The sequence below is a fragment of the Ambystoma mexicanum genome, chromosome 6p (genome assembly GCF_040938575.1).
Source record: "Ambystoma mexicanum isolate Mex_15411 chromosome 6p, UKY_AmexF1_1, whole genome shotgun sequence".
NCBI lineage: Eukaryota > Metazoa > Chordata > Amphibia > Caudata > Ambystomatidae > Ambystoma > Ambystoma mexicanum.
The window spans coordinates 1,526,705,919-1,526,721,301 of NC_090935.1; the positions used below are offsets into that span (position 1 = coordinate 1,526,705,919).

General features: G+C 44.3%; 1 protein-coding gene across 1 annotated transcript in view; it reads right to left on the minus strand.

The window, feature by feature from the left end:
- Positions 1 to 15,383, minus strand: part of CORO2A (coronin 2A) — a 633,746-nt gene that overhangs the window by 169,032 nt on the left and 449,331 nt on the right. Inside the window, exon 9 of the mRNA XM_069626393.1 lies at positions 6,997 to 7,109. Coding sequence (XP_069482494.1) covers positions 6,997 to 7,109 — 113 coding nt within the window. The remainder of the gene's footprint in view (positions 1 to 6,996; positions 7,110 to 15,383) is intronic.

Sequence of the window (15,383 nt, forward strand, 5' to 3'; positions counted from 1 at the left end):
CTGGGGATCGGGCATCTTTCCCTTGAGTTTCATACTCGCTTTTTCGCCTTAACTGTTGATATGCCTTATTTATCCTTTTTCTGATGCTTTCCGCATCAAATCCTCCTTCATCCAGTATTAGTCTAGATGGCGATGGCTTTGCTTCCTTTATCGGAAGGCACTCTTCTATTCTATCCCATCGTCTATCTGGGCTTGGCCCTACTGATGTCTTACGAATGAGACTGGTATCAAGACTTTGTTGTCTTCTTTTTCGTTACATTTCCTCATCTACTTCTCTTTGCTTTCTTGCATCCCTTCTAATTCCTTCTTCCTCTTGCCTTTGTTCTTCTTCTCTCCTTATTCCTTTCCTTCATTACTCTTCTTCCCTTCACCTCTATAATCTTTTGTCCCTTAATCTTTGCACTTCCCCCTCTTCTCTTTTTCTTTACCTTCTGTCCCTATCTTCTATCGCTCTCTGTCTTTTGTCATACTTTCTTTGATCTTCTGCCGGTTCTTCTTTTCTTTCTTGATCCTCCTGATATTGGTTCTCTTCACTCCGTGCTCTTCCTTTTCTGCTCATCTTCTTTCAATCTCTTCTCTCTTTCTTTATATTTTCTTTCTTTCTTGTTCATCCTGGTCTTCTCTTTGCCTAACTTCCTCGATACTTTTCCCATCTATTCTAAGTAATATCTGTCCTCCCATCCATTCGTTCTGGACAAGCGCCATCTCATCAGCTTTATCCTTCTCTCCTTTCCATCTATTAATCTCTCTGTCTATGTCTGTGACAGATTTGACCACTCACTCCTTTCTTCTTTGTCTTCTATGATCTTGTAGATCTCTTCTTTTCTCTTATTCTCCTCTGGGTTATCATCACTAATCTAATCAGGGGGCTTGTATATTGGAATACTATACCCCATTGCCGCTTCCAACTCCTTTAAAGGATATAACCCTATTTCTTCTGTACTAGCACGTTTTGTTTCGGGTGAGGTAAAGGGCTCACCACCTTCCTCCTTTTGCTGACTAAGCATCCACTCTTCAGGTGGCGGATCCTCTCTTTCTTCTTGGCATATCTTCCAGAGCTCTAGAATCACTAATCTTTTCTCTAATTTCTTCCCTATGTACGCAGCGTGCAAGTATGTAGTCATGTGTTTCAATACCGCTTTTGACAATGATCCCCCTTGTGGCCACGGCATTAACATTTTATCTGCCGTGCCTTTCACCCATTCCGCACTATACTGTTTGAGCTTGGGCATGTGCTTTGGTAATGTTTTGCATAAGTGCACAAGAGGAGTGTCTCCCATAATGACAAGTCTCACTTGACGGTCAATACTTACCAGATTGTTAAATAATCTTTATACCTTTGCTTAATTCACCATTTTTCAGTGTTTTAAAACAACATATATGAGCATGCGCCATAAATCGCTGCTCAATACTCTAATGTCTTGATTTGCGCCAATCACTTCACTAAGCTCAATCACTGTTGCTACTCAACTTTTTCAATTTTTTCACATCTTCTATCAGTCTTTGATATTTTTACTCAACAAACAACACTCAGACTAGTCGACATTACACATTTATAAACGCTGTGATCACCTTATCTCTCTCGCCTTCATTCTATACCCTATACAAGGTTTGAGACGTCACCTTATGATATGATATGATATGATATGGCATTTGTAACGTGCCTATACGATATGTAATCCTGATTCCGCGTTATACGTTTCTGCTCTACCCCTGTTGGGATTTGAGATGTCCAACTCTGAAACTCCCTAGAGTCAGGACTCCAGGAACTACCTTTTCTCTCCACAATATTTCCTGTTACTCAAAAAATTATCACAATTCCATACCCTTTATTTGCCATTCCCCTTAGTCCCACAGACACGGATGTCCAGCTCCTATACAACGGTGGCTTCACTTGTAATCTATTCACTACATATAGCCAGCTTCTATGATGATTTAGTCTACTTGCATTTTAGCATCTGTACAATTATTGAACGGTTGATTTTCTGCTGCACTTCGCACACGTGCAATCTTCTTTTAGTATAAATTAAAGTTTACTTTATTCTTAAGTTCGTTATCAGTTTCTGTAATATTCATACATTCTTCTTCAGCCAGTATTCCTGACGCGTCACGCTCGTCTCTTGATGTCACATCTTCTCCTTTTTACTCCTTCTCATATTCTTTCAGGGAGTTCATCTCTCAGATTGTCGTCTCTTCGACGATACATTTGATAGGGTTTTCTCAGTGGGTACCTTCTTTCGAATATCCGCTGCGTTATTGGCACAACTGCTGGTGTCAAACATGGCTCAATATCAGGCCTCCAACATATAGGAGGTAGGGGTGTGGGATTTCCTGAAGAGGCATTCTGCTGCTCCTCTACACCCGAGTTCGGTTCGGAACAATCAGTCAAGCTTCATAAGAGTTTTCCTAATTTGTACGGCACTTCAAAGATAGTTAAGCATAGTCCATGCTGTCAGTAGAGAGTTTACCACCAGTAGGTATACAAGTGTTGGTTTACGTTGTCTGAATCCCATACTGTTCTATGGGGGGGGGTTTCATTTCTAACATGGAATACATTTGGAAGAAGATCATGTAATGTAACATATACTCCTGCTGATCGTTACAAAATAGACAATCGAAATTACGTTTACGAAGAGCTTTTGCATTGACTATTTGCCAGTCATTCCCCTAAGAGGTAGCATGTTGAATCGTGCCCTTGCTATCAATACCAGTTCATGCCTATGGTTTGCCGATATGAGATGACCCGCTACATTTAAGGTAGTAAGAACAGTATGAAAAGGATTCAACATTTTGGATAACTCTTATTGTTCACGATTCATGTTCTGTGTTAATACAATGTTGGTCAGTAGATTTATGCTGTTGGCTCGTGTGATGACATTGGCGTTATGGATGCTGGCATTGTAGTTTACCAGACCCAGTTGCTATTGTATGTGCTCTATTCAAGGCATACAGACAAAATTGACTTCAGATGAAATCATGTGAGTTAATATTAAATGTGAAAGGGTTGCTTTTTTATTGCCCCAAACTCAAAGCCATAACTTAACAGGCAGTAAGTTTAGTTCATCACCCAGGTAGTGCATACCAGGCTCACTGTGGATTGCAAAAGTAGGAGCTGAAATGGGAAAACCTAGTATGGCTTATAAAAAAGCATTCTCTACTATTTGCAAACTAGTTATATCAGTGGTTGCCCACAGATTCACCCCATATTTTGCAATAGCCGTTGTTTTAGCACTTAAAATCCTCAGAATCATATTGACCGGTTATCATTTAAAGGTCCGGGTATGATGGGTCATAGATCCAACAGCATGTAACATCTTGGTTTTCTGATGCAATGTGAATATCTCCCTTTAGCCTGGATGCCAATGTATAGCCAAGATGGTCATAATTAGCACAAACATTTATTATGCAATTCTCCACACTAAAACGGAAAGTTTAAGGCCCTTACGACCCATTTGGAAAATAGGTTTTTGCAGACTTAGATGTGTTAATTGATAAAGCAAAGTTCCCTATAAATACTGCGTATGCATTAATCACCCGCTGCAACTATCCAGCCACATGGTTAGTACTGGTAATTGCATACAGTCCAACTGAGGGACAACTGCTTTACATTTCCAAAGATGTTGATAGAGATTATTAATGTAAAGGGAGAACAATAAAGTTGTTAAAACACATCCTTGACAGACTCCTGCTTTGACCGGAAACCATCATGCACAATGTCCATCTGGGCCTGAACCCACACATGCCTTTTTGTTCTTCTTTAAGACAATACATTGATTAAATCAGCCGGATATCCCAAGAAGCTCAGCATCTACCACAGCTTTTTCCAGTTGACTGAATCAAAAGCTGGTCAGATGTCCATAAAAGCAATGCAAATTACTTCCCTTGGAAAGAAGATCCCGATAGAAATCATTAAACAGAGTTTCAGTGTGTGTTCAGCACAGCCCAACCCTTCACAATATCCAAACTGAGTGGGATCAACTATGTGTGGATAAGATGTTGCATAGTTTTCTTTATGCTGTACCTGCATGTGGCACTAACTTAATGTGCCGGCTAAACATGTTTGAGTGATATATCTGTCATAAAGCTTTAAGGTTTCCAAAAGGTACTTATAGAGGTCTAATACGCCAGGAATTGGGGCTCCTATTTCTATCCTATAGAGGCTTAAAGGCAGTCAATGGCCTTTGACAAGATGCTCACATGTGCTAATAACACAGGTTTTGATACACTCAATACCATCAATGATTCCAATACACAATATTTGCTTTGTCAGAATGGATTGGGTGTGGATGGGAAATTAAAGGACTGTTGGTGGGGCATGTCAGTGGATATGCCAAACAGAAGGCTGGTTAAAATATAACAACTATGGTATCCCTAAGAATGTATAGCTGTTTTATTGTTACAGAGTCCTGGTGTAACTATCTTCAATGTGGCAGGTGTCCATTCCTACATAGAATGATTACATTAATTTTCGGCCTTGAGGAATTGGCAGCCAATAAGATGGCTAGGATTGCAGGCTTGAACCGCCAGTACAAGCCCATGTTCCAAACTGCTTGAAGGCCGGCTCCCCTCGCCGCCATCTTCCCTCCAACCTCGTCCCCATTTTCTTTGTCCTTATCAACCCCCCGTGCCCTACTTACCTTATTTCGGCTGCGGCAGCCCTTACCGCCCCAGCCGCAGCTTCCTCCTTGCTTCCCATGGCCACCATGGAAAGGCAAGAGGGGATCCATGGGGAGCCCCTCTTCCCTTTCCATCGTGGCCATTTCGGTAAAGGATTTTCCTTCCTACAACAGGACGTGTGCGGCATCCCATTGTAGAAATGAAAATCCTTTTTTTTAGCACCCCGGGTTGCAGCTTTGGTAACCCGCGGTGCTAATGGCCTTATGTACCCGTTCCATGAGAAAGAACGGAGGGTAACGGCCTTGGGCCCACGTTAATGGCCCTCACTTTGCTTGGGCCGTTAACTGGGGTTACAGGTACATAACGCCACAGAAATTACAGGGACATGGCTTGAGGTATTTTGGTGTGAACGTATGTAACTGTTGCACTGATTAAAAGGCACTTGCGACCATTTCTATGGGGGATACTAAGTCACAGGAGACTGGGATGGTCCCAGACGCAGCCTGGGGTCGGCCAAAGAAGGTGGAGGAAGTGGACAAGCTGGACTCCTCACTCCGTCTGAGACACAGTGATCCTTCAGCCTGTAAATGCTAGCACTCAAAGAACATGGTGGGAAAGGACTACAGATCCCAACAGTCATCAAACTTATTGGAGCAGAATAAGATGCAAACCCAATCGGGCGATCTGCAAGCAGAGAGAGATGTTTACCTGCTGGAGTGTGTGGACGGTGTTGGGGTGAATCAACGTTACCACACTCCGATGCAGAGGACTTGCACTAGCTCAGCACTTTGCCACAGTGATTGAGCATCACAAAGACATATCAGCAAAGTAGGAAATCCAAGTTTGCCACAGGGCATGGGCCATACTTAAAATGATTGGGGCAGCTCTTAATTCTAATTATGGCAATCTCCCTCACACCCGAAAAACTAATGAAGCCCATAGACACCACTCAAAGAACCACGCAGAAGGCGGGCAATCAAAGAGGCAGAGACAGCATCCGAAACAGCGACTAATCCCAGGCAAAGATGCAAACACACCCAAAGCACTATGGTTGTAAAATTGGCTGGGGGAAGTCATTCAGTGTCTTGGAGCAAGAGGAGTAGACATATCTGCAGAAGCTCCCTTGATACAAGCAGAGTCTGCTGGAGGGAGAAATTGGAAGGGCTGCTACTTGCAGGGATGCAATGCAAGCCTGGGGAGCCTGGAAGGAGCGGGAGAGAGTTGTTAAACCCAGGAACCCCTGGACAAAAAGGGCTGATCAGAAGGTCACAACAGCCCCCCTGAAGTCCCCGGGAGTAATTGAAAAGTCAGAACTAAAGGTTCTCCACCAGCGACCCCTTGGGAAGGTCTCTGGCCATTGCAGAAGGACAAGGGAATCTCAGCTGCCTAAAAAAGACCCTGAAAGGGGGAAGGGGAGATTTAAAACCTCAAGGTCTGCGAAGAGATCTGTTGTGAATCCTGAAACCCCAAGGTCTGGGAGAGAGACCTGCTGTGAATCCTAATCCAAATGCGGAATCAAGATAGAAATATTGAAAATTCTCAACTTACTTAATGTCCAGAAGAAGGACCAGTTAGGAAACCTGGATGAAGCCAAAGTAAAGGGGGACCCTGTTGTAAACCTCTAGAGAATCAAGTAACAAGTTGTTTTGTTACATTAGAATAGCAATGGATTTTGAAGGGTAGGAGTGTTAAATGTTTGCTCTGGCCAATAGTTGCAACACTTATGTTATTAGCTTAGAGATGCCAGGAGGCTACTGCCTTATAAAGATTAAGTTAGACTTTTCTATTGGCCATATCATTTGAATCTTGCATTGTATTCTACGCGGTACCGGGAAGACCGAGGACCTATTAGAATAGGTTTTGGACATTTATGTTTTATCAAGAGGGCGAACTGGTAGACCTCTAAGGATTCAATATTTAGTTTCACACATCCTGGAACATTCCTATTCAGAACTGCCGCTTTAATTACAGCATTTCCTGTAGCCCCTCGAGTGAAATATGGCCCCTAAACCCTACCTGTCTTGATACCCAATAAAGATACTGTTTGAACATCATGATGGGAGTGCTTGTTGATCATTGACATGAAAACCTTGCACTGTGGCATTGGAGTAGTTTGGCCATTACAGAATGCATGAGCTCTTTCATTATATGACCCATTTGAATCAGTGTCATGTATTGTATTGCAATGTTCTTGAATTACAAAAATATGTTAATGTAAAAGAGCGAGCAATATGTATGCTGCCTAGAAATCATATAAATGTGACATTTTAAAGTTTATAGAGTCTTTGGGGAAATTGATACCTATAACAATATTGATGATTTATGGGCGTATGTCAAACAAATAAAAGAAAAACATGAGGAAAGGTCTTCTAATCTCACCCTCCGAGGCACAATCATAGAGACTGGTTCAATAAGGCTCTTGATGGTGATCAGTCTGTAGAACCTAAAAACCTCACAGGAAGACACGTCCAGTCCCCTCTTTGGCATGGCACCTGTCGGGAAAAAAACAGTACACAAGGTGTCAAGAGCTAACTCAAAGAGGATGTGGCCTTGTTGAGCCCCATTTTCTTTTAAGACCAGCTTAAGCAGCTCATAGTAGACAAGCATTGGCTAAGCCAGCAGTTTTGACCTTTGTGTGGACAGACATAGCCCCCTTATGCATATATTTTTACATGTCAACTGTTAAGGATTACAATTTTCTACACATCATTCCAATAGAACTAATAACATGTTGCAAGTTTGTCTTTTCTCCAAAAAATACCTTGTTAGCACTAATCTTTAACTGGCTCTATACAAAAAAATAGAAAAGTACCTTAATTCAGAGTTAAGTGCTGTGCACTGCATTGCTCCGAAATCAAGTCGCTTAGGGCACATTTGGCTAAACAATTATCATTGCACATGTAGCCATTACTCTTTGGGCAGCTGTGTTTGCCATTACTAATAGTGGTTTTAAATCAATTACTGTTATTTAAAATTAGCTAACAGAGAAGGTCAAGGTACAGGTGCATAGGTATCCTTCCAGAAATAGCATAAAAAAGTGCTAAATCGACACATACTTTGTATACCAATACTTTTTTCTCATACATCTGGCTTTGTGCCAAAACTAAACAATTACAGAGTGCCTGAGGAATCATTTCAATAAGAATGCCCAGTGCCCCGTTTATATGCAGCATCTGATGTTCCTGAAGTATCATCACACAGAAGGAACAACTAGATATAAGGAAGTGCCTCACACATGGTGGACCGTGCATAGACAACAAGGTTTGTACATTCTAATTAGCTCAAGGTTGTTGTTCACAGGCAGTGAAGCTGTCATGTGTGTATGCTTGCATGTGCATATCTTGAAAGCTACATTTAGCATTTAAAGAATTAATATCATTCCCATATATTTGGTTGGCACTAATGTATTCAAATTCCAAGACCAGGTGATTAGGAATTAGTAGTCCCAAACAAACTTCAATTTTCAGAACACATATACCTAGTTGTGATTTTCCCTAATACAGAATTTCTTTAATGTAGGCACAGAAAAGCTAAATCTCACAGAAGGCGATAGTTGTCAAGGATGGTAGCGATCCCATTTAAAGGATACAAGTCTGGGCAGTTTGGCGAAGATCTATGTCCAGTCTTTGACGTGAACATATGCTTGGCAAATGGAATCCTCACAGAGGGAATCAACCTGTGCTGCTTAGCACAATGGCAATGCGTCCACCAAGGAATGCAGACGCTCAAGTTCACGGGTATTCAGACCCGAAACACAATCATTGAAATGTTCCCTATTCAGTGTAGAGCTAGGACAAGCAAGCGATGATTCACGTTAGCAAAAGGATACAATAAAAAAATAACAAATAAACAGATGCTCAAAGAATGTGTGCGATTCCCATAGGGCCTTCTGACTAACTGCATGCGACTGCTAGGGGCCAGCCCCTTCTGAAGACGCAGGTGACATGCATGTACCCATCACTATTCATTGCTTGGGATCTCCACGAGGGTGAAGAGCTACGAGCAGCCATCTACCTGCATCACAACCACAACCAAATTTACACTGCACGGCCTTACGTTTAAGTGCGCACAAACCAATTGATAGCCAGGTCCAAAATAAATCACGTATGTTTCACTATTGAACATAATTGATAAGAGGACATATTTAGGGTATCATTTGAAAAGTAACTTCAAATTGCGTGCATGGTATCAACACATTAGCACTTGTATGCTGTCAGTTCCGTGCAAGGAATTTTCAACTTCAGCAAGTAAAGGGTAGAACAGGAGGAAATCACCTTTACTCTACTTCTATCCTGCATCTAAAAGCGACCCGCAAATTTGGCTTTAAAGTATCTACTAATAGATGCTCATTAGCAGGTACTCATTTGGGACAGATTCCTTAAGAATACGTACATTTGCCACACCTCATGCAACCGAAAAATGCAGTGCTCTTCCAAGATGGAGGAAGCAAGTATGGTGGAGATCCAAACTCTACTTCGTGCCCCTCCTAAGCATTAGAAGGGAATGAAAATGGTCCGGAGCGCAAAATAAAAGTGCAAAGTCATTATTTGTTGCATTTGGCTTTCATTTTGCTCTCAAGCTAGTTTTAAAATGACCCCTTAATGTGTCTATGTTGGCTTGAAAGTAACAAAAATCCTCTCATTTGTAAAACTATGTATGCGCAATCGCCAATTTAGATTTCATTCAATTGTGTGCATCCTACTGCAAATGGCTGTGCTTTTGGCCAGGTCATAGAAAAGGGACACCTATACAAGTAATTACAATACAAAGGGGCTTTTGCTCATATAGTGAATCAAATAGGATCAAAACCATCTCCTCTTCAGTTTAAACATAGAAAGAAGATGGAAGTTGCAGATTTGTGGGATAAACAAAGAGTATAAATGAAACTTCCAAGTTATAAGTTAAAGATGCCTCTATAAAGATAAGGATAGAAGCACAGGCGGACAAATGCCGAGAGACTACCACGCGACTAATGTCTGATTAAGGTTGTGCCTGGATATAAGGGACATCTTGATGTGGTGGAACTTTCCTTTGCATGCTCCTTGTCCCATAAGTTAAGGTTAGTTGTTCTTCCATTAACACATTTTACAAAGCACTCCATCCAGCTGTCCTCCACTTCCTGCCCACATTGTGTGGGAATGGATGAAACATTGCAGTATTTTCTGTTTTGTTACCACTATACAATGATTTAAGATGCCAAAATTAGAAATCAGTTTTGAAACAAATTGGGGTGGGAACCCTGATCGATGCGGAATTGGTTTGTAAATGGACTATATTGATGTTCGTATGACCTTTGCTATTGTGAATTCTATACACAAAGCTTGGTAACGTAGGAGGAATTGGGTAGCTAATAATTAAATATTCTATACCAAACATGTGGATCTGTCGCTTAATTAGCATACATTTGTACATAATCTACAAGTACGACTTTGTTTTAAAATAGTGTTCTAGGTCAATGTCATATGGTCTTATTATAAAGAAACTGTAATGAATTTGGTTTTAGCTTTTTCTGGTTTTATCAAATGTGTTTTTTAATTGAATGTATTTGGTTGTAAAACAATCGTCAAATAAAAGCAAGATGAGGATGACATGTATAACACTGCACAATCTCAGCGTCCTTAAAAAATATAATTAGTTGTCCACTGATGTTCTACTCATGTAGGGTTTGCCATCAGATGAGAGTAAGACACTGGTACAGAGCAACATTTTCTACATGCAGGTGGGAAATCAATATAAAATTCAAGTGCGTCAATTGTGGCAAAGAATGCAGGCCATGAGCATGTAAAGCCCATTACGGGCTGTACAGGTGTGAACCTAAAGTTATTAAATATAAACTTGCATCGTTTTTATACTGTATTTCATGACTGTAAATAAGCAACCACAACAATAATTTGCTATGTTATTTGTTATTTATACATTGCCTAAATATCATTGTTATGGTCTCCGAGCGATGTTGCTTGGTAACTTTTGGCCAACCTTAGACTGAACATACATCAATACTTGTAATACTTGAAAAGGTATTGCAATGCATGCACATAGGATTAGTGAAAAGACTGTTCAATTAAAGTCAGACAGGACTAGCGAACCATTAAAGTAGCCTAGGTGTATGGAATGTATGGTCCAGCCTTTAGAATTGTGCTGATGGATATGTGAACGCTACCCACATTTATCAATGGCACTCAGCAGTATTGTATAGGGTGCAGCCCTGGCAGTCAGGTGGAACCATATGACTAATAAAAATCCCTAGAGCAACTGTTGACAGTTGAGGGCTCTGCCAAAGTTTAGAAGCGCAGCACAAGCATAAAGAATAGCAAGACATTGCATGCAAATTACTGGAACATTTGTCAAAAAAGGGGGCTGCTATATAAAGTGCACATTTTCTGAGAAGGCTAGGGTAAATACAATTCATTATTGTTGGAAAAGGTGAATAAAAAATAGAAAGAATGTTTTCTTGTCAGACGTAAAACGTTAAACAGTTGAGTTATTAGTAAAACTCTAGACACATAAATAATTTTTCAATCAATCGTTTGTCATAGATCCGGTTTCTTCTACTGCACCCAATCTCCTACGTTTTAAGTGGGTCGCTGCAAGCAGTCAACTTTATTATGAACTGGGAATAATGGCAGCACTGTTACGTAGCACTGTACCTTTAAGGCACCCAGAGACAGTAGGCAGGAAGTGGGAGGAAAGGGAAGGGGCGGGGCAAAAAGGGACTACACAGTTCCCGTATGTAAAGGGAAGGAGGCAGTAATAAAGAGGGGGTTGTCGCGTTCTTACTTCAAGAAGGTCCATCAACTGGCGATGAAAGTTTTTCATTTACCCACGCACCGGCTGCGCACTGCAGTTCCAGGGCAATGATCCCACCGTGCTTGTCCCCAGAGGTGATCCCACCTACAGCCCTGCCTATCCAGGTGCATCCGTTGATCCCACCACACACTTACAACAAGGCCGTCCGCTTCCTCCTCCTACATTCAACGAGGCCGTCCGCCTCCCCTTCCTGCATCCGATGATGCCATCTGCCTCCTCTCACAGTGCAGCGATCTCCCCAGCAGCTGTCCCTCCTCCACGGCGGCCCACCGATCCAAAATATTCCAGTGACCCAGCTGGTCGCACAGTGAAGCACGTCACTCATGCAACATCAACGCTGCAAGCCTTACAGACACAGCTGATGTTGCGCAACATGCGCTATGTGCCAGCCAAGGCTGAAGTAGTCAGAAACACTCAACACCAGGACACGTGAGTCTGCAAAAGCTACACAGCACATGCTGGGAGCTAGCACAGCCCACAGAAACCGCACTTAGAAGACTGGAGCAGACGACCACCACACAAAGTGCCAGTGAATTCCAAGGTACGTTGCATGCCCAAGCGAAGGCTGAGACCACACACCACGAATCAGAGTCTGGGCACCCCCATTGCCAAACCCATAATGCTCAACCATAATGAGCAGCCCAGGATCATCAGCATGCCCAGGAGCACCCATTCCTGCCATGCCCCTTACTTCTAAGGCGGCACTATCATGCAAACCGTTCACGTTCACACTGGTCCCACAGAGCGACAAAGGGCTGAGATGGATCGAGTGGGTAGAGGACTTCACAATTTCATCAAAGCAGTGGGAGAAGAACAATCGCACAAACTGTGTGACATGTTCATTAACTTAGTGGGTGGTGAATTTAAAACCATTGTCAAAACAATTCCCCTAAATGAAAAAGATAGCTACACAGCACTCATAACCGCACTCCACAAAAAAACTCATCATTGAACCCAACGATGACTATGAGCGTTACATGTTCAACCAATGCACACAAGGACCCGAAGAGATCATAGACGAGTTCATTACTCGCTGCCGCTAGAAGAGCACACATTGCCAGTTTTATGTATTCTCCATGGACGAAGCCAGAAGGCTACACATCATTGAAGGATGCGTATCGCCTAACTTTAGAAAGCATCTACTCAAGAAACCACTTACCATCGACAAAGTGAATGAACTAGCAAGAATATTCGAGAGGGTGGATGCACAGGTAGCCTCCATCGAGGGCAACCCACAGACCAAACACGAGAACAAAGAGTCAAAAGCGATAATACAACCACAGATATCCAGAGACCAGGGGATGCCCTCAGGAAGGCCAAACAACCCGCCTCCCTACAGCACACAAAGACAATGCTACTGATGCGGAATGAATTTCCTGCACTCAAGGACATGCCCAGCCCTCACCCAAAAGTGCTCCAATTGCAGGAGGGAGGGACACATCCAATTTGTATGCCGCGAAGGGAGACCATTCCCTATGCCCAGGATGAATGCTCCACCGCCAGGGAGGCAATACAGTTGAGCACCCCTGCCGGCGCTGTATGCGCCGAGGCCCCACCCGACGCACTATCAGACCCAGAGAAGGTTTGTGCGGGTGATTGATGAAGTACAACTCCAAGACCAAGAACAGGGGTACGACCAGTACACCCAATTCGGAGATGAATACGACGAGCCCCACCCACCCATACCAACTTTACAGGCAGTGCTTAATTTGTGCCAGTGTTTGGCGGTGGCAAACACCGGCAGTCTTTTTTGGGGACCGGAACATGATTGGGCATGTGTAATTCCTTTGTTTGTTCAGTTTGATCGTAAATCATTCTGAGTCTCTGCTGCTCTTCTTCCAGTTGCAGGCCATGGCTGGCTGGGGCCTGGGAGTACAGCACAACAACACAAACAGCCAATGAAAACCAACATTCTGTTGTTACTATGCAGTTTTTGATACATTCTGTATAGTAACACAGAATGTACAGTTTTCATTGGCTGTTCTCTATCCAAGGAAATGACACGATGACGTGGGGGTGGAGGGGTCACGTGGGTCTGTTGCAGAGGCAGGCCACTTCACTTCACGAGCATGCTTGATTTGTTAAGGCGTGGCATCGTGAGTGACTTGTGAGAAAGCCTGCCCCTGCACATGTGGTTCGGTTCCTGTGCAGGCCTACTAACCGTACTTGCAGCTTACGTTCCTGCTGCAGGCCTAGTCCTAGACTGTACAATGCGGTGGTAAGTAACTTAAAGTTAAACTTTCCGGCTGAGTGAGCTGTGAGCTAAGCTTACATTATTATTGCCTCCGTCCGCCGCCACCGTGAATATGTCCATCCACCACGGCGGCGGGCGGAGCCATAATAATATAAGGTTGGATCATTCCCTCATGAGTCTGAAGAGCCCCTGCCTGTTGAGGGGCGGTCCTGAACCCCCACAGCGTTCCCGCAAGCCCCCTCCCGAAAGGACACACACGCACACAGCCTTTCGGTTCGGGCTTCCCGGTCGCTCTGTCCGCGGCCGGGAACGCCCCTTTATTTATAATCTAGGCGGCGGCGTGCAACGTCACGCCGCTGCGTAAGCCCGTCATTACGGGCAGCGCCACACTCCTCCTTTTTCGGGAGGAACCACAACAACTGCACTTTTAACTATAATAACTATTAACACACAGCTACACTACAAACCACCACTGCACACCCAACACCCCTTTATTGTCAACCACCCGGATCCCTTCATCACAGTTTACTGGCTAAGTGTCCAAGAACATACTCGCTGAGGTAAGCAGGTTTCCCTCGCCCAGCCCTCTGGGGGTACCTCCTGCCTACCTCCGGCCAGTGACGTCCCTCAGCCGCGGCTCCCCGGATTGGGGAGTCTGGGACATCCTCCCGGAGATCTCCATCATCGGGGTCCTCTGGTGGGTCAGGTTCAGGCGGAGTTTCAGTCCGTGGATCACCCAGTTTCTTGAAGAAGCTCACATTCCGGGAGACGGCAGATCGTCCATCCGAGGCCGTCACCATGGATCCCTTGACCGCCACAACATCCAAGGGCTCGGGTTCATAGGGGAGTGAGAGTTTCCCATGGGGGTGTCGGTTGCGGATTAGAACTTCGTCTCCCGGCTCAAGCCGTTGAGGCCGGAGACCCCTTCGCAGGTTTTCTTGGTCAATTCTCACTCGCCTTTCCATTTCAACCCGCTGGTTATCAATCACTCCAGGCTCTTTCTCCCCAACCTCGGGTAGCAGGCCCCGGGGGCATCCCTTGATCAGCGCTTCTGCGGGAGCCACTCCAGTTGAGGCATGCGGGGTGGTGCGATACACCCGCAGGAATTGGTACAGGGCCCGTTGTAGGGGCTGACCCTGTCCCTGGGCGATTCGGAATGTCTTGGTAAGAGTCTGCATGAGTCTCTCCGCATCGCCATTGGCTCGGGGCCACAGCGGGGACACCTTCCTGTGCTGCACCCCGCAGCTCTCCATGAGTTCGGAGAACCGCTCACTTTGGAAAGGAGCCCCATTGTCTGAGAACAGAGTGTGGGGAAACCCGTGGGCTGCAAAGATCTTCTCCACCGCCACCACCACATGCTCAAACGCCACAGATTCGACAAACTCCACCTCTGGATATCTAGAGTACTCATCGACAATTGCCAGGAAGTGGGTGCCCACCGACGTCGATCCAAAGTCCGTGTGGACGACCTCCCAAGGCCGTGTGCCTCGGGGCATCGCTTCTATTGCCGGCTCCCGTTGCAGAGGAGAGGCTGCCTGACACCACACGCATGCCGCTACAAAGTCATCAACCCTCTTCTCTAGTTCAGGAAACCAGACCTTCAACCAGAGCCGTGCCTTGGTCTTGGCTGCACCTTGATGTCCATGGTGGGCCAAAGTGATGACCTCCTTCACTTTTGAAAGGGGGACGACAATCCGGTCAGCAGCAGGCCCGACTCCGAAAACGACAACTCGTCCTTCACTTTCCACAGCTGTTCAAGTGTTGT